This window comes from Carcharodon carcharias, chromosome 1 (genome assembly GCF_017639515.1).
Source record: "Carcharodon carcharias isolate sCarCar2 chromosome 1, sCarCar2.pri, whole genome shotgun sequence".
Lineage (NCBI taxonomy): Eukaryota > Metazoa > Chordata > Chondrichthyes > Lamniformes > Lamnidae > Carcharodon > Carcharodon carcharias.
This window is the reverse complement of record NC_054467.1, coordinates 19404432-19424342: the sequence shown is the minus strand read 5'-3', so window position 1 is coordinate 19424342 and position 19911 is coordinate 19404432. Positions and strand designations below refer to the sequence as shown.

Genomic DNA, 19911 nt, shown 5'->3' with positions numbered 1-19911 from the left:
CTTCCTGTGTGATACCGCCAAATAAGACCTGTGCTCCAATGCCGTTGTGATTTATTTGCATATAGTAAAGAGCACTCAATTTTAACATGTTGAAACATGCTGCTATGGATACAATATGACACTTGATGGGAGATTTTCAACATCAGGATAAGCTGCACTTTTCTGATCAAAAATAGATTCTTGAATTTTACAGCTGCTTCTGAAATTTAAAACATAGTGGTCCAGTCACAGTGGTGAAACAGTAAGTCATTAGGCTCCAAACATGTCTGTACCCGAATGAATTGACACTGTATTATGATACAAGGACAGCTCAGTTAAATATTTTTGGTGCTTACTGTGAGCTCCAAAGCATCAGGTAGGCAGAATGTTAGATACCAACAATCAAGGGAGGGCTGCTGCCTTCCTGTGAAGCCTGGTATTTTCTTGAGTCCAAATGTGGCGGGTCTTAAGTAGATAACCAAGGAAAGCCAGAAAGCATGAACAAAATGGAAAGAGTGTCCCAAACGCAGGAGAGGGCTATCTTAGGTTGAAATTAATTTTTTTGAGGTGGTATGTCCTTCGGGAACACGAACCATATACTCCGCTTGCATTATCATCGGTGCCCTCAATCTCATCATTTTTGGAGCATTAATGTGTTTATGCACAGGTTCTGACCATTGGATTAGAATCCACATTGTGTTTCTACATGCACATACTTGCTGCTCTAATTGTTAGACTCCAGTTGTGGATATAGCAGGTGGATAGAAATTACCATAAAACTATTTAGACATTGATTTATATTATCCACTTCGGACAGAAACAAATCTAGTTGTAAAAATAAAAAGACCATTTGCATTGGAATGAAAATTAAACATGAGGCCCAGCTCTTTGACAGGTTAGAAAAATAAAATAGATGTTCAAGAGTTAAACATTCAAGTTGTAAAATAACTTTCATTAATGTCAAATATAGTGTGCTAAGTATTGTACAGTGCCAAATACTGTACAATCAAATACTGTACAATGCCAAAAAAATGACAAATATTGTTACAGCCAAATATTGTTATGCCAAAACTGTGACCGTACCAAAAAATGGCAAAATAATTACTGTACTAAATACAACATAGATTTTTTTTTAATGATGAAAAATACTGTCAAATTGGATACTGTATCTTGCCTAATATTCTTCTGTAGCAAATTACCCTACCCATTCGCCATAACCTTTCCAAATATTAATCTAATTCAATCCAATGACACTGTGGTCTCAGTCTCTGTTCAAAATACCCTCCATGTGAAAAATATTCTCATGGTTTCCCCTTTGTTCTTTTAGCAATAATCCTGTAACTATGCCCAGCATGGGTATCCAGACCTCTCCCAAATCCGACAGACTGGACTCTGATGTTCCAAGAGGGGGAGCCCAAGGCACTGTTCAGGTTTAAGGCAAAGATGCAAAAACTTTCTTCAATTTTTCCTTAGGAATATAGGAGTCACTTAGAAACAGCAATTGATCCTTCCGAGATCAACTTGCATCTTCACCGGTTTTGTCCGTTTCCCCCCCAAACTTTCTTCCATTCTATTGTGTTTGCCCATTTCAACAGTTTTATATTCACTTTTATCCATCTCTACTCAATTTTGCCTATTCCAAATCAGTTTTGTATCTGGGCAATGCATTTCATGACAATGCCAACTTAATCACTGCTAAACAAACAAAAGCTTGTTCAAATTCTCAGGGCATTTGCTTTTCCACAAGTATTCCATTCGTAGGACTACCTTCAAAGCAGGAAAGGAAAACATTTCCTTGAAACCAACTATTTGAGCAAATATGAAATCAGTGGAACTGCTCTAAGACTCTTCAAAGCTATATTCATCCAGACGACACAGAGCCTGCGACTGGGAATGGCAAATCTCTGGCACAGGAAATGCAGTACCAGACAGTGCAGGCACCCTTGAGGATTGCCGTATTGAAGTAAATAATAACATTCCTGTTTGTTTTGATTTATTCAGGGAAGAAAAAGCCAGTCTAAAAAGGTCCTCAGATTCTTTCTTCATTTCACGATGGTTGGCATTGTGAAGCACAAGAACAAATGAGCAGACAATAAGGAAAGCATTCTGTGGGTCTGTACTGTGATGCTCATGAACAGCAGTGCTGCTCCCACGATCTGGCATTCACAGCGGGGAGAGGTGCTCTTGTGAAAATGCAGGCACGCTGCCCACAATTTCTTGAGAAAGGCTTGAAGTGAGCGCCTCTCTCCGATGAGATTTAGATTGCAGTATCAGCCCTAGTGTGCTATGCCATGAACAACTGAAAAGAGAATCAGGATTGAAAGGTTAATGCTGTGCGTTATACTTGTTTGCTCAACATTATGGTCAGCAATTAACCAGCTGTTTCAAACTGTAAGTTCTGGATAATGAGAAAACGTATATCCGTCACAGAAAACCAACCCCCCCCCCCCCCCCCACCCCCCCATTACATCTGGACCTACCTGCTTATTTAAGTGATTGAAAGAACTGTGCCAGCATTGCAAAAATCAGACACTCACCTTGTAGGCAGCGAACACTAATTTGACATTCGGACAGCGTTTGAAGTTTCCTGTATAGGTGAGTGGTAAACGTGAATGGCCTGTTGCCCTGAAGCACTGGTCTTTTTTTTTATGTAGCAACCTAATTCTTACCGGGGTGTCTGAGATTAACACAGCAGATTGTGTCAGTGCTTGGTGCAATTCTATCCACTTCCCTACTCCTTGTATCCCTCAGAATTTTGTTATTCATTTTGCAAACATAAAAACAAACGGCATGCAGGGACCAAAGTTTCATTCATCTTAGCTTCTAATTTCCATGGCAAAATAGATTTTCATTGCTTATTGAGATTTGGAGAGAGGATGTATATTGTACATGGATAATAAATTGTTTTCTAAAATGTATAGTCCACAGCAGAGAATGCATTATAATCAAAAATTTACAGTACATTATATACATGTATATTAAAAATCAAAACTCACAGTGCATGAGGATTAAAGTTAATAATTTAATATCTAGTGGTTTGGTAGCACAGATCTTGAGTATTGCTGAAAAATGAGGCATGTCGAAGCTTTGCAACTAGCTTTGTTCACAACACTTTGCAAGAATACCAATATAAGGGGAAAATAACAACTTATACTGAATGTGCTGAGTGCTGATTGGTTGGCAAATGGCGTTGCCATGGAGAATGAACTGGTGATGGTGACTGACAGCTGCCAAGCATTGTTTGAAATTTAAACAGGCAGATTGACCCTGATTGGTCAAGAAGTTGCCCTCAGAAATGAGTCAGTGAATGGCTGTCACTATTTTGTTTGGCTGAAGCAGGTACAATGTGGGTACATGTTCTTTCTGTCTTTAAAGAACAGGGCCCTATGTATTAATATGTTTAGCTTCCAGTACACACAAATGTGTCACACTGCGAGCCCAACTGACAATCTTAAGTGCTGTCTCAGGGAGATTACTGACAGTGTAAAAAACTTTAAAAATAAAAAAAACTATTAACATGGTGGTCACATGAGATGGGACATGTTAACAAGAAGCACATAAACTTTATTAAAGTTTTTAAAAACGGACATGAAACCTCATCCCGCCAGGGGATGTGGTTTCATGTTTTATCAGAAGCCCGCTGGGGCTCCTGGCCTGCCCGCCAGCCTTAAGGTTGGACGGGCAGGTCTTTAATTATCTTAATTACCCTGTCAATGGCCTTAGTTGGCCATTGACAGGTCAGCAGGCGGACAGCTGATTTCGCTGTCCACCCGCCTACCTCAAAATTTAAATGGACTGCGATGACTTCGGGGGTTCCACCCGACATCATCCCGCGTCATTTTCCCGTCGGCGAGCGGGCCCCGCCCCCAAATCGCCGACGGGAAAATTCCGCCCACTGTGTTTTGAGTTTTGCAAACACGGGCTGGTTGAGTATGGTGTGTACCCTGCCCGTTGCGAACAGCGGCTGGGACATGCTGTTTGATACAATCCACCAGCCGTTGGGACATACGGCCTACATACCTAGCATCACACTGGCACTGAAATTCATATCCCACGTTACTCATTTGTTTGATAGGCAGAACATCTTTTTGGCTTGATGGCAGCATACTGCTAGTGGCAAATACCACTCATGATGCTGCTGCAGCATGAAACTGCTAGCTTCACCTGTTCTTCAAATTTTTGAGATACCTTGTTCTTCCACAGCAATCTGAGGTAGGCTGGGTACTTTTCAGGGCCGCTCATGAGTTTGCGTGATATACAGCGTGAAATGATCTGATCAGGGTAGCCATTATCCTTTGATGCGCCTTATTTCAGCATCAAGCTTGCATGGTGAGCAAATGGATTGGGCCCTATTTATGAGGTTGCCAATAAGACCAATCTTATAGCGTGTTGAACTGTAAGAGAGACTGGTAGATTGTATCAAACAGCATGTCCCAGCCGCTGTTCGCAATGGGCAGGGTACAGACCGTACCCAACCAGCCCGGGCTTTCAAAACTCAAAACACAGTGTCCAACATTAGATGTGATTCTGCGATTCAACAACATTTACTAAAGAATCCTCAGTGTGCTAAGAATTACGCTGACAACCAGTTTAAGGTTGTCAGTTGGGCTCACAATGTGGCGCGTTTGCGTGTACTGGAAGCTACATATATTAATACACAGGGCCCCGTTCTTTGCAGACAGAACATGTACACACATTGTGCCTGTTTCAGTTAAACAAAATAAGTGACAGCCATTCGTTGACTCATTGCTCAGGGCAATTCCTTGACCAATTAGGGTCAAATTTCCTGTTTAAATTTCAAACAATGCTTGGCAGTTAACTGTCAGTCACCATCACTGGTTCATTCTCCATGGCAACGCCACTTGCCAACCAATCAGCACTCTCAGCTCATTCAGTATAAGTTGTTGTTTTCCCCTTCTATTAGTATTCTTGCAATGTGGCCTGATGAGTGCAAGATGAAAAGTTTAGATATGCTTCTTTTTTTCAGCAATACTCAATTTAATATATATTATATATTTCAACCCTTTTCTTCACTTGCCAGAGATTCTAGTATGATTCAAACTCCAGGACTTAATTGAATGACCAAACAGATACCAGATAATCTTTTAAATGAAACCAATTAAACTAAATCAACCAAATTGGGATAAATCAGGCACAGCCCCTAATTCAGGTCAGCTGTAAAACCAAGGACAAAATTTAAAGGAACCTTACAAACTTTAAATCAAAATGTGATTAAAGGGGTCAACAAAACACCCCAGTCCCCGCTGTGCCCACCGAGCACGGAAGGCCTCGAGCGTGTCAGCAGACACCGCGTGCTCCCTCTGCAGGGACATCCGGCAGCGAACGTAGCCGTGGAACAGATACCAGATATGGGTAGAAGTTGACTAAAATCACTGGTTGAAAGTAAGTATTTCCTGCATGGCTTATTGGAGTCAATTAACAAGAGAAACCCACCTGGGAAATTTAGCTCCGCTCGGCAATCAAACTGTGAACCATCAAATGTGATAGATTTTAGAACATTCAATGAACTGCACTTTAGAGGATTTTTTTAAAAACAGGCTTTTCACAACAAAACAGACTTCCATTGCCTCAACATCCATCATTCAGAACTATTTTGTATCAGCTGATTCTTTGTACGGTGAGAGCTATTGCATCCCACAATGAGAACAAGAATTGCATGGATGTTGCTCCCTCGCTGCCACTGTATCTACGACAGAATGCACTGGAAACCCCGTTCACGTTCACTAAGCGGGTTTCCACTGCCCTCATGGTAGAGTTACAACGGCGGAATGGCAGCGAGATATTCCAGGTTTCTCTCTAAAGCAGTTTGATAGCTGAAAGATGTCCGGTACTGTACTTTGTAACCATGAAACACAAGAGGAAGTTGTGACAATGTCCAAGTCCAGCGGAGACTGTGCATGCTTACCTTACACTGTCCATTGACACAAATATTCAACGAGCCAGGTTCACAAGGTGTTCCGTCTATGACTTGAGCGGCGTGACGCACGTAGAACTTGTACCCAATGGCTCTGCAGTTCAGCTCACATTTTTGGTTATCTGTTACTGAATAGTGGGGAGAAACACAATGTTCAGAGCTGGCATTTTACAGCAGTTGGATTTGGACATTTTAATTGGGCCATTTATTCAAAGCCATGGTTTTTACATAGCCTGCGGACATGCCAAAGTCCTTGAACACCAAAATCAAAGCTCATGAGTGTTTGTAATAAAATCAATCGGGCACACTATGCAAAATGTAATATAGTAGGAAATTCATTAGTTAGAATGGATTTAATTTACATTTATCCAAAGTATATCCACATCAAACAGCGAAAATAGCAAAGAAAGCTATTAATATTAGATTGGGATCAGATTCCAATCTGCATTGGTTGCTTCCTCAAACATGTGCATCCTTGAATGTAAGGATACATTTATGAATGGATTTTCCTGATGAAGAGTCATCTGCTCTAACTGAAGGTGGGAGCTCAATGACCTCCAACCCAGATTCCCAAAAAGTGTTCTCATGAATTAAACTCCACGTGGGGAGTGCAAATGCACAAAATCTTTACTTATGGCCAGAATTTTCGGGTCGGCGTAAGGGATGGGCCCTGCTCACCGACAGGTAAAATGACGCGCGGTGACATCGGGTGTGTGTCCCAATGTCACCAAGCGTCAATCAGATCTTCAGTTCGGTGGACGCACACTGGAGTCAGCTGTGCACCCGCCAAGCTGTCAAAGGCCTAGTAAAGCCATTTAAACACTAATTAAAATAATTAATGGAGCTAACAGGCTGCCGTCCTGATAGGAACTTAAGACATACAAACATAGAAACAGGAGTAGGCCATTCAGCCCATTGAGCCTGCTCCACTGTTTTATTAGATCAAGGCTGATCATCTACCTCAATGCCACTTTCCCACATTGTCCCAATATCCCTTGATGTCATTAGTCTCCAGAAATCTATCAATTTCTGTCTTGAACATGCTCAATGATTGAGCTTCCACAGCACTCTGGGGTAGAGAATTGCTTGCTGCACCTGCATGCTAACTTTTAGTGACTCATGGACAAGGGCACCCAGGTCTCTTTGGACGCCTGCACTTCCCAACCTCTCACCATTTAAGAAATATTTTGCCTTTCTGTTTTATCTACCAAAGTGAATAAATTCACACTTATTCACATTATATTCCATCTGCCCATTCACTTAGCCTGACCAAGTCCTCTTGAAGTTTCCTTGCATCTTCCTCACAACTTACGTTTCCACCCAGTTTGATGTCATCAGAAAATTTGGAAAGATGACAATTGGCCCCCACATCCAAATCAATTATATAGATTGTGGACAGCTCTGGGCCCAGCACTGCTCCTTGCGAAACCCCACTAGTAACAGTCTGCCATCCTGAGAATCATTCGTTTATTCCTACTCTCTGCTTTCTGTCTGATAAACAATTCTTAATCCGTACTAGTATACTTCCCACAATCCCATGTGCTCTAATTTTATTTGCTAACCTCCTGTGTGGGACCTTATCAAAAGCCTTCTGAAAATCCAAATACACCACATCCACTGGTTCTCCTTTATCAGTGCTACACGTGAGATCCTCATAAAAATCTAACAGGCAGCATACCTACATAATGCACACAATTTCCAGTGGGTTCTCAAGACCAGGTGAAAGTGATAATGCATCTTTTAAAGCAAAGTTGCATTTCCAGTTTTGACTTTTACTGCAAGAATGCTGGAAAATATTATGGTAGCTGATGTGGTTCAGGTGGCTGCCCCTCCATTCCTGTTCTAAAGATGCTGATGGACGATGTCGTAGTAAGGAGAGAGATATCGTTCCCCAGTGTCCACAGCTCTCTCCGCCTCACATCACCCTTTTAACCCCTCCCCACCACTCTCAACAATTTCCTTCTTTTCATTACACCCTTCAGCATATAATTAGAATTGCACACTACAATACCTTTTTTTTTCCCATTTCAAACATATTCACTTCTTCCTTTGCTTTCTTTACATCAGACACTAACACCATTCTCTTCTCACATACTAGTACTTGCATAAGCACCAACTCCTCCAAGCACTTCTTCCTATTCCACACATTTGACTTTACATTCAGCATCACAATATCCCTATCCCATCAAGCTTCTTCTTCCAATTCTGACCACAAGCACTATATGTACAAGCCTCATACACCTCCATTTATCTTTTCAATATTTACTTAATAACCTCCTTCCTGTAGTACATTACACTGAAAGGAACTAGGCAGGTGGAGGAGAAGGCAACAATATAGCCATCATCCAAGCAGAGCATCAAGCCCTGGAGATTAGTGACCCAAGCAAAGTCATGCACGTTGGGGAATGTGAGACAGGGGGCATTTGTGATCAGGGTGCCTACAGGTTTCTTCTATCCTTTAATTCATCTCAGCAAATATGCAGCAAGCTTCACAATGTCAAGCCACATTCTCAAGGCTGCTCACTCCTCCTGTTCACCTTTCCTTTGCAATCCTAACCTAACCTTTGTGTCTTTTCACTAGGTCCTGGTGAAACAGAGGATCTACACATGGTCTTCAGGAAAATGTTAGAGCTTGAGTCCAGCTTCCACTGGCACTTGGCAGCACACTAATGCTTGGATGAGATCTATCCCATAAATGGATATGATGGACCTGGTGGGCAATATGAAATATAAGGATAAATTTAACAATCCCATGCTACTAACAGCAAGTTACATTCACAGGGAGCACAGGTCAGGAAATGCCATAGCACTAAACTTACCCTGTGAGAACAGTGCCCTGTAAATTGACCGAAAGATGCCAACAAGATTTGTTAGGAAAATGTTTTGTAAATGACCAATATGATTTAACTTGAAATCACACGTGTCACTCTGATTGGTTAACTGAATGTAAGGAGATTGTCTTTGAAATTAAGGTAGAAAAATAAGGGATTTGCACGCCTCCAGTCAAGAAATGAGCAAAAGGCTCTTTGCCTTTGTTAAATGTATTTTCTTACAGACAGAAATTTTTTTTGGAAACTAATTTCATTAAAGCAATTTTTATCTAGCAATTTCAAAATGAGAACTTTTACAAGTGTCTTCAAGACAGACAGCAAGTTACCAAAGTTAAGTTAAATGGCTACACTAGCTAGTTACAGGCAGAGATAAGAGCGTTGCTTTAGTGAGAGGAATCTGAAATTGAGAAGGGTGAGAGAGAAGCCGGCTCAGATATCATGATTCGCGCAAGTAAAAAAAAATCTGGAATTAAAAGTCTAGTGATGACCATGAAACCATTGTTGATTGTTGTTATCACCCATCTGGTTCATTAATGTCCTTTAGGGAAGGAAATCTGCCTTCCTTACCCGGACTGGTCTACACGTGACCCCGGACCCACAGCAATGTGGTTGCCTCTTAACTGCCCTCTTAAATGGCCTAGTAAGCCACTCAGTTCTCAAGGGCAATTAGGGATAGGCAACAAATGCTGGCCTTTGCCAGTGACACCCACATCCCATGAATGAATAAAAAAAATAGGGTCCAGCCCAAACGAAAAACCCAAGTGAAACTAGTACCCCTGCTGCCAAAAGAAAGCTCATCAATCCCCACAGTCCAGAAGCTAACATCTGCAACTCTGGGAAGGAAATTTAATTCAACTACGTCCATAAGGATGAAGTTATGTGAGTTCTGAAACATTGTTAATCACCAGTATCTAAAGGAAAATCCAACCAATGGACTGGCTATCCAAACATCCTTATCAGCTAGTTATCCTCAGGATATAGCCCTAAATTAACCTCACCAGTTATAATAATCACTGCTACAGTTAACACTGAGTATTTATGTAAACTCAGTATGAATTGCTTGTACAACCTCGATTACTTATTTCATTAGCTAAATCTTTCTTTCATTAATGACTTGTTGCCGATGGACAGTAAAACCAAAACTCAACATTTTTTCTTAAAACAACCAATCCCCATGAAGCAAATGTCCCTCCCACTTGTTAATGGTTAGCAGAATATCATCAGTAAAATAATCATGCTTAAGTGCAGTGCTAGCACCTGACTGAAACTTCTTAAAGACCGAACTTTGGCTGAAATCACGGTGTTTTAAATGGTAAGTACATGGTAAGGTTGGCAGGAGAGAACAGTTTCCATCTTTGCTACCTCAGATGTATTCTTGGCATCGCTTGGCAGGACCAGGTCACCAACTCAGAGGTTTTGGAGCATGCTAATTCCAGCAGGGTACACTCATTACAAGGCCAACGATGTCTGTGATGGCTCAGCCACATTCAGCAGATGGATGAAGGCAATATGCCCAAAAACATCCTGTATGGTGAACTGGCCACTGGGTCACAATCTGCTAGGCGACCATACAAGGGGACCTGCAAGCAAGATATGAAGATGGTGGACATTGACACTGACAACTGGAAGAAAGTTGTCAACAGCCATGACCTCTGGAGATCGACTGTTCAGGCGGACATCATAAGAGGCAAGGAGAAATGGAAAGTTCAACTGGCCAAAAAGAGGGCGCAGAAGAAACATAGATCAGTAAATCCTGCACCTTCTCAGCCTACAGCCTCCATGTGTCAGAACGTGTCATGCTAGAGTGGGGCTCCTGAGCCATACCAAGTGATGTTTAACACAGAGTTGACCATCAAGGAGATAGAAGACTGCCAGAAAAACAGGATAAGAATTAATTGAACTGCCAAAAATAACTGGTGCATGTAATATATTTTAAGCGGCACCTTTTTAATTGATTAATGGTTAGCACTATTTGCCTGATATAGGCAGCTGCCCACACTCAGCTTGGACAGTTAAAGTGGTAGAGACTGTATCCTAATCAAAGGTTGAAAATTAAAACTTTAAGTGTAATCAGAGCTGGTTAATATAAAGACCATTTAGCCAGCCAACTCAGGTATCACTCACTCCTCGAAGTAAACTGGGTGCTAAAAATCAAGGCTGTCAATCCAGTGCAGTACTGATGGAGCACTGCACTGTTGGAGGTGCCATCTTTCAGACGAGATGTTAAACCAAAGTCCCAACTGCCTGCTCCAGTGCGTGTGAAAGATCCCATCGTACTATTTTGAAGAAGGGTTGTCCCCGGTTACCTGGACAATACATATGGCTCAATCAAGATTACAAAAGCAGTTCATTCTGATCATCATCACATTTCCTGGGAATTTGCTGAGTCCAGATTAACCGCTGTGTTTCCTGCATTACAACAGTGACTACAATTCAAAAGGTACTTCATTGGCTGCAAAAGTGCTTTGAGATGTCCCGTGGTCATGAAAAGTGCAAACCTTTCCTATTTTAATTCGTGCTGCCTTTCAGCACAGCTTCTGCACATGAAATGGGAATATCTGATTGCAAAACGGTGGTTTTACCATTGTAAATTCCAGAGAAAAACACAGCAAAGAAAATGCTCTGTAAATTGAATATGACCTGAGAACTCGATCTGGTTGAGACCAGCCATTCATTTACGCTCCATCCACTTACCAACATAACAGCAATATACTCCAAGCAGCTAGAAAGTTGAGTTTTCAAGGATTCAGTATCAGTACATGGGCAAGGGGGGAGAACTATGATCGTAACCATCTGTGTACAAAGTTAATAGGAATGGCGCTGAAAAGAAATGCGTGGAATGGCCTGTTCGTGCCCTCCACATACCAGACGTACCTGGGAACGCGCTAACTTCCAGACAGTCAATAATTCACCATGGTGACAAAAAGGTAAGCTGTGTATAATTGAAGGGGTTATCTTTATGGAAGCGTTGAAAGGATTCCAGAGGACAATATGAAGCATTTTAAAGAGAAATGTAAATATGAGTTGTAGAAACGTTTCAGGCTGACCCAGGGATCCCTGTCCTGGAGAGGTAAGAAAACTACAGATTGGAATGAGCATTCACTAGAAAAGCCTGAGAGAGAGAACAAAGTCAATCTCTGATTCCTATAAAATTTGTTCAAGTAAATGGAATGTAAAGTATCAGGTTAGAATATTCAGTTAAATGTGTAATTAGCTGTGACAGCCATGGCTCGACAATAAACAGAGTGGCAGCTGTTTGTACTTTCTTCATAATCTTACAATGATCACAAAAGCCCAGTCCCTTTGTCCTATTTAATGTATTTTTAACAGGTTTTCAAATAAATATATCTGTCAATAAGGCATTTGTTAAACAATTTGCTAACCATTTTCTGAAATACTCCATCTAACCTGTGATGAATGGTTTTTCAACAAGGCAAGTTTCCTGAAAGCAAAAATGCCCCACCTTTCCACAGATCATGTAATGTGATGAACAGATGTGCAGTGAACTTTCAAACAAAGACGCTGTGAGACCTTAGACAGCTAAAAGCAAGAGAAGGCTTTTTAACCACTAAATAACAGCTCCAAATTAAGCAATGACTGGAACTAAACTATAGAAACATTAATCCTCGTTGCAGCTTTTTATGTATGATTTTGTTACACTCTTCGCCACGCATACTGCCATCTTTTCTTTTATTCTTTCATGGGATGCGGGCGTCACTGACAAGGCCAATGTTATTTGCCCATCCCTAATTGCCCTTAAACTGAGTTGCCTGCTAGGCTAGGCCATTTCACTGATAATTGCACAATGTTCAGCACCATTCGCGACTCCTCAGATACTGAAGCATGTCCAAATGCAACAAGACCTGGACAGTATCCAGGCTTGGGCTGACAAGTGGCAAGTAACATTTGTGCCACACAAGTGTCAGGCAATGACCATCTCCAACAAGAGAGAATTTAACCATCACCCCATGACGTTCATTGGCATTACCATCACTGAATGCCCCACGAGCAACAACCTGGGGGTTGCCATTGACCAGAAACTGAAATGGACTAGCCAAATAAATAATGTGGCTACCAGAGTAGGTTAGAGGCTAGGAATCCTATGGCGAGTAACTCACCTCCTGACTCCCCAAAGCCTGTCCACCATCTACAAGGCACAAGTCAGGAATGTGATGGAATACTTCCCACTTGCCCTGATGAGTGCAGCTCCCACGGCACTCAAGAAGCTTAACACCATCCAGGGCAAAGCAGCCCGCTTGAATGGCACCACTTCCACAAACTTTCACTTCCTCTTACCACCGACGCACAGTAACAGCAGTGTGTACCATCTACAAGATGTACTGCAGGACGGTCCTTCAACAGCACCTTCCAAACCTACGACCACTACCATGCAGAAGGACAAAGGCAGCAGATAGATAGATTTTCTCCCCTGAAGGACGTTAGTGAGGAATATGGGTTTTTACTGACAATCAACGATAATTTAATGATGGCCGTTTCTGAGACCAGATTGACAGGTGTGGCTCCCTCTTGGTCGGGGAGCACACTGAAGAAGGCTGCGTGAAGGAGCAGGTAGGGAGTCTGCAGTGTCAGAGAGAGACAGACAGAGAGAGACAGAGAGAAAGAGACTGGGAGAAACAGAGAGATGCTCACATATGAACAGACATAAAAAGGTGGAGCAACACAGAGATAAAGAATGAGGGAAGAAAGAATTGGGAGCAAAATGTAGTGTGAGACAAGGACAACAGCAAAGAGATGAGGAGTTAGAAAGATGGGGAGAAAGGCAAAACAGTAAATTTTTATCTTGCTTGCCTTGGCAGTAATTTGACATGCCATTGAAATCAATTAAATGAAAATTAATGAGCTTCTATAAAAAGTAGACAATCTCCTATGCTAGATTACCATCGATCCGAGACAGACAGAAAGAGAATATTAGGAAATTGTTATCACTTCCTCAGTATTCTTTCTACTATTCTGCATTTGCTTTCCCTTATTATTTCTTTCTTTCTCCTTTAATCCATTTCCTTCTCTCCAGTACCATTTACTTTTCCACTTATCATCATTCTTTTGTGTTATTGTTCAATTAAGCTGCTGTATGGTGAGTAGGAAACACTTGACCTATAAAATAACTATTTGCTTGGGTCCAAAAGCTTCATCACTTTTCGACAGCCATTGGAACTGACTTGCTGATGATGTTTTGATGTCTTTGTCAACAAAGCAGTAATGATGGAATTTTTCACAGCATTTCATGTTAATGTTCATGTTCATGTTAAACCTCTGGACTTTGCTTCTAGCACACTTGGCATTTATGTTCTGAAAGGAGGATCCCTGGGCTAGACAAATTCATAATAAAGAGAGAAAGAGCTTGCATTTATATAGCATCTTCCACATCCTCAGGACAACCCGAAGCATTTTACAATTAATAAATTCCTTTGGAAATGTAGTTACTTTTGTTACATTTTACTAATGTAACAGTCAATCTGGTCACTGCAATGTCCAACAAACAACTTATATTTATACAGTGCCTTAAGGCATTTCACAGGAGTGCAATAAAATAAAGTATGGCACCAAGACCCACAAGGAGATATTAGGTAAAAGATAAGTTTTAAGGAATATCTTAAATGGGGGAAGTGAGGTAGAGAAGAGGGAAGGTTCAGGGAAGATTTTACAGAGCTTAGGCCTAGTCAACTGAAGGCACAACCACCAATGGTCGAATGATTAAAATCAGGGATGCTCAAGGGACCAGAATTAGAGGAGCATAGATATCATGGAAGGTTGTGGGGATAGAGGAGATCACAGAGATGCAAGGCCATTGAAGGATTTGAAAACAAAAATTAGAATTTTAAAACCAAGATGTTGTTTGACTGGAAGCCAATGTAAGTCTGTGAGCACAGGGCTGATGGGACATGTTGCAAGTTTTTTTTATTCATTCATGGGATGTGGGTATGTCTGGCTAGGCCAGCATTTATTGCCCTTCCCTAATTGCCTTTGAGATGGTGATAGTGAGCTGACTTCTTGAACAACTACAGTTCATGTGGTGTTGGTACATCCCCAAAGCTGTTAGGGATGGAGCTCCAGGATTTCGACCCAGCTATGTTAAAGGAACAGTGATAAATTTTGAAGTCAAGATGGTGAGTGGCTTGGAGGGGAACTTCCAGGTGGTGGTGTTCCCATGTGTCTGGTTCCCTTGTCCCTGTAAATGGTAGTGGTCATGGGTTTGGAAGGTGCTGTCTAAGGAGCCTTGATGAGTTCCTGTGGTGTATCTTGTAGATGGTACACACTGCTGCCACTGTGCGTCAGTGGTGAAGGGAGTGAACGTTTGTGGATGGGGTGCCAATCAAGCAAGCTGCTTTGTCCTGAATGTTGTCAAGCTTCTTGAATGTTAAGGGGACATAGGTAGTTAAGCGAGTGGACAAAGGTCTGGCAAATGGAGTATAATGTGGGAAAATGTGAAATTGTCCATTTTGGCAGAAAGAGTGAAAAAGAAACATACTATCTTAATGGTGAGAAATTGCAAAGCTCTGAGATTTGGAGGGTTCTGCATTTCCAAGTGCATGAATCACAAAAGGCTAGTATGCAGGTGCAGCAAGTAATTAGGAAAGCTAATAGAATGTTATTGTTTATTGCGAAGGGAATTGAATACAAAAGTAGGGAGGATATGCTTCAGTTCTACAGGACACCCGTGAGACCACATCTGGAGTACTGTGTACAGTACTGGTCTCATTTAAGGAAGAATATAAATGCATTAGAAGCAGTTCACAGAACGTTTACTAAGCCAATACCAGGAATTGGCAGGTTGTCTTATGAGGAAAGGTTTGACAGGCGAGGCTTGTATCCACTGGATCTTAGAAGAGTAAAAGGAGACTTGATTGAAAAATATAAGCTCCTGAGGAAACCTGAAGATCCTGAGTGGATGTGGAAAGGATGTTTTCTCTTGCGGGAGAATTTACAACTAGGGATCACAGTTTAAAAATAAGGGGTTGCCCATTTAGGACAGAGATGAGAAACTTTCTTTCTCAGAAGGTTGTGAGACTTTGGAAGTCCCTTCTTCAAAAAGCAGTGGAAGCAGAGTCTTTGAAAGTTTTCAAGGCAGGGGTAGATAGTTTCTTAATAAACAAGGGGGTCAAAGGTTAACGGATGTTGGCAGGAATGTGAGGTTAAGATTGCAGTCAGATCAGCCATGATCTTATTGAATGCCGGAGCAGGCTTGAAGGGCCGAGTGGCCTACTCCTGCTCCTAATTCATATGTTCATATGTATGTTCATATGGATTCGCACTCATCCAGGTAAGTGGGGAGTATTCCATCACACTCCTGACTTGTGCCTTGTAGATGGAGGACAGGCTTTAGAGATTCTGGAGGTGAGTTACTCGCCGCAGGATTCCTAACCTCTGATCTGCCTTTGTAGCCACAGTATTTGTATGGCTAGTCCTGTTCAGTTTCTGGTCAATGTTGATAATGGGAGATTCAGCGATGGTGACGCCATTGAGTGTCAAGGGGCGATGGTTGGATTCTCTCTTGTTGGAAATGGTCATTGCCTGGCACTTGTGTGGCACGGATGTTGCTTGCCACTTGTCAGCCCAAACTGGATATTATCCGGGTCTTACTGCATTTGCACATGGAGCGCTCCAATATCTGAGGAGTCACGAAAGGTGCTGAACATTGTGCAATCATCAGCAAACATTCCCACTTCTGACCTTATGATGAAAGGAATGTCATTGATGAAACAGCTGAAGATGGTTGTGTCTAATACCCTGAGGAACTCCTGCAGTGATGTCCGTAACTGAGATGACTGACCTCCAACAACCACAACCATCATCTTTTGTGCTATGCATGACTCCAACCAGTGAAGAATTTTCCCCCTGGATGGAGTCATACCCAGCACAAAGGAAGATGGTTAAGGCACGGGCAGCAGATTTTTGGATGACCTCAAGTTTACGGAGGGTTGAATGTGGGAGACCAATGAGGATTGTATTGGAATAGTGAAGTCTAGAGGTCATGAAGACATGAATGAGGATTCCAGCAGCAGATGAGCTGAGGCAGGGGCTAAGTCAGGTAATATTACAGAGGTGGAAACAGGAAGTTGTAATGATGAAATGGATATGATGGCACAGCAAAAGAATAACAGAGAGATAAGCTATTTCTGGTTGAACAATGACAGTTGGTCAGGGGACTGGGGAAATCGTTTCACTTCTTAAATCCAGGTCACTGTTGATGTTGGAGCAGGCAACCTGCTGATAAATAGGACCTACAGACTTAGGCATCCCTGCAGCTGGGATTTATCTTGCTCAAGTTCTGTTACCCAAGCAAATCAATGCTTTAACAGGTAAAGGTTCTCGTGGAAAACCTATCAATGATCTGTGCTGGCAATCTATGTGATTCTGTTCATTAAACTCCAGACGTCTTGTGGCACATTTAAGGGTCTCCAGCACCTTAATCTTGCCAAAGTGCACCAAAGCTCTCTGGACTTAGATTAGCGGTGGGCCTGAATTCAGTTGGCCCACTGGTCAGAGAACTGGAGGGGAATACCTATCATTTCCATGGGGGATGCCTAACAGGCACATAAGGAGCCATCATTGGGCCTTCCCCAGGATTCAAGACCCCAGCAACAAAAGTCCCACCCACTGAGAGCTGTTGGCCAGTCAAAGGCTGGCACAGGCTCATTACCATCAGCACCATCGGGTGGAGCAGTGGCAGCTGCTGGCAATGCACTCACCAGAGGCCCAGGATTAGCAAGGGATCTCAGGCATAAGGTGAGTGGGGGATGAGAATTGCGGGGTGGGGGATGCAGTAGAGGTGGGGGGGGGGTTGATTGGCTTTCAGTGGCCCTCTCCTTCCAGGTGCTGGGCCCCTCAAACTGGCACAAGGGACCCTGCTCCTCCCCCTACCCTCTATGCACCCCCCTCCACCCCCAGCCCCCACCTCAGTAAGCTGCTGGCAAGCCCAACAGGGTTGTGCTGGGCAGCCTTTGGGAGGTGCAGGAAAGCAGAGTTGCCCCCATTTAACCCTTGAGCCACCACAAAACTGTGGTGAGCTGAGGGATAATGGGTGTCAATTGGCTCATTAATGAGCATAACTGACATCCTGCTGTCGGCAACTGGAAATCCTGTGCCAGCTCCTTCCATCCTCCGACTTAATCAGGGGAGGTTTTCCCATGGCCGGGAGACTGATGCGGGCTCTCAACCCCAATGACACGGGCCTGGCTGCCATGGTTCCCGCTACAATGTGCTGCATTAAATCCTGCCTGTTCTGTCAGTAGGTGGAAAGTTGTGGATTTCTTAATGCTTTACTTAGTGCAAATGCTTCATGATTTTGATGGGTTTCCACATCAGCCTAGCCTCTGCCTGATCAAAACAAAGCAGCAGCTACAGTGGAACCACTGATCGGGATCGTCTGATACCGCAGTGTACATAATTTAACTTGGGGACTTGGCATCTATCACAGATGGAATCAAACAGCAGTCAGAATTCAACAGGATGGATAGAAAAGATTCTTGAAGCCGAAATCCTGAAGGTGTATCCACTATTTAAAACATTTTGTTTGGTAACGAGCAACAGTACGAAAATGAACTAAAGGAAGCAGGGTATGTAATCGTTTAAACAGAGGAAGATAAGCAAGACACATTGGCCTACATATTAACAGGAGTTTGTTACAAATGGGAAATTCAGACATGTAGGTTTGGTCATGTGTTCTGGCACTTTAGGTGCCACAGCATGGGTTCCCCACACAGAGGTCAGCTTGGGTGAAAGGGTTAGCTTCTAGTGGGGCAGGGAGGACACCAGAGGCTGCGGGACCAGGTAGGTCCCTGCCCAATTCCGGTGGGAGAGATTCTGATCCCTCATCACAGAGGTCATTGTGTGAGGGGTGGGGAGGAAGGGAAATGGTGTGGGAGAAACTTGTGAAACCAGTATGAAATATTCATGCTCCTCCCAGCCCACAAAAACTGCTGTAAAGGATATTTACCTTCTCCCTGAAGATATCCTCACCTCCCTTCAGCTGCCAGGCTTCCTTAAGCCTGGGAAACACGGCTGGCCACAGTTAAACCTGTAAAGGATGTTAAATCAGAGGCTGCCAGCCTCATTAAAATATTTAAATTGTCAGTCTGCCTCCTGGGAGCTGGATGGATGCCTGTTCACTGTCCTGCCCCTGTTAAACTTGGAAGTGGCCGGTTGAAAGTGGAATGGGGTTGGGTTTGAGATTTTTTAAATTTGAAACTCTGACCCAACCAGACTATAGATACTAAGACCTCAATTTCCAATGCAGCCATTTCTTAGAAGGATAACCACCATTGGAATTCTGTGATTACTTAGAACAGGGAAATGGAAGAGGACAAATAAAGACAAAGTAACTTTACTTTAAGCAAAATAATCCAAGTGGTTTAACTGTGCTTATTAACGGCATGTAGCAGTCTATGGTCAGTGAACACATCAAGCATTAAATCTTGCACACTTTCATAAACAATGATGTTTGAGAAGCAGGGTGCTAATAAAGATCAGAGTTACAGATAAAAATGAATGCGGCAAGTTCAAGGAGAAAAAGAAAGACTTGCATTGATTTGGTGCCTTACATGACCATCAAATGTCTCAAAGTGCTTTACAGCCAATAAAGTACTTCTGGAAGTGTAATCACTGACATATTGTAGGAAATGCAACAACCGATTTGCACAAAACATGCTCCAACAAACAGCAACGTGAGAATGACCAGGTTATATGTTTTTGTGATGTTTGTTGCAGTATAAGTATTGACCAGGGCCCCAGGGATAACTGCCCTGCTCTTCCAGCTGAGAGAGCAGACTAACATCTCATCCGAAACATGGCACCTTCGACAGGGCAGCACTCCCTCAGTACGCAAGTTCTGGGTGGGACATGTCCCAATCCCTTGTGGCTCAAAGGCAAGAGAGCAACCAGCTAAGCCACACCTGACACACTGGGACTATGGTTTCCAATGCACAAGAAGCCCTTGAGTATTTCAGGAAATGGCCAACCTGTGAAATCCAGACGGTGAGTATCAGTGTGTTGTTCAACCATGGACAGCATAGCTGAGTCTGATTCTTGACAGCTATGGCTGTGGGGAGACATTAAGCAGAAGCCAAACCCGTTACCACAAGCAGAATAGAAAGGAAAACTGGGAGGCAGGATCACTCCATTCTCACTCTTGCCTACATCCTGATA

At 42.6% G+C, this 19911-nt stretch overlaps 1 protein-coding gene across 1 annotated transcript in view; it reads right to left on the bottom strand.

Annotated features, from left to right (window-relative positions):
* Window positions 1-19911, bottom strand: part of LOC121269681 (thrombospondin type-1 domain-containing protein 4-like) — a 381085-nt gene that overhangs the window by 318716 nt on the left and 42458 nt on the right. The window contains exon 6 of the mRNA XM_041174524.1: window positions 5906-6042. Coding sequence (XP_041030458.1) covers window positions 5906-6042 — 137 coding nt within the window. The remainder of the gene's footprint in view (window positions 1-5905; window positions 6043-19911) is intronic.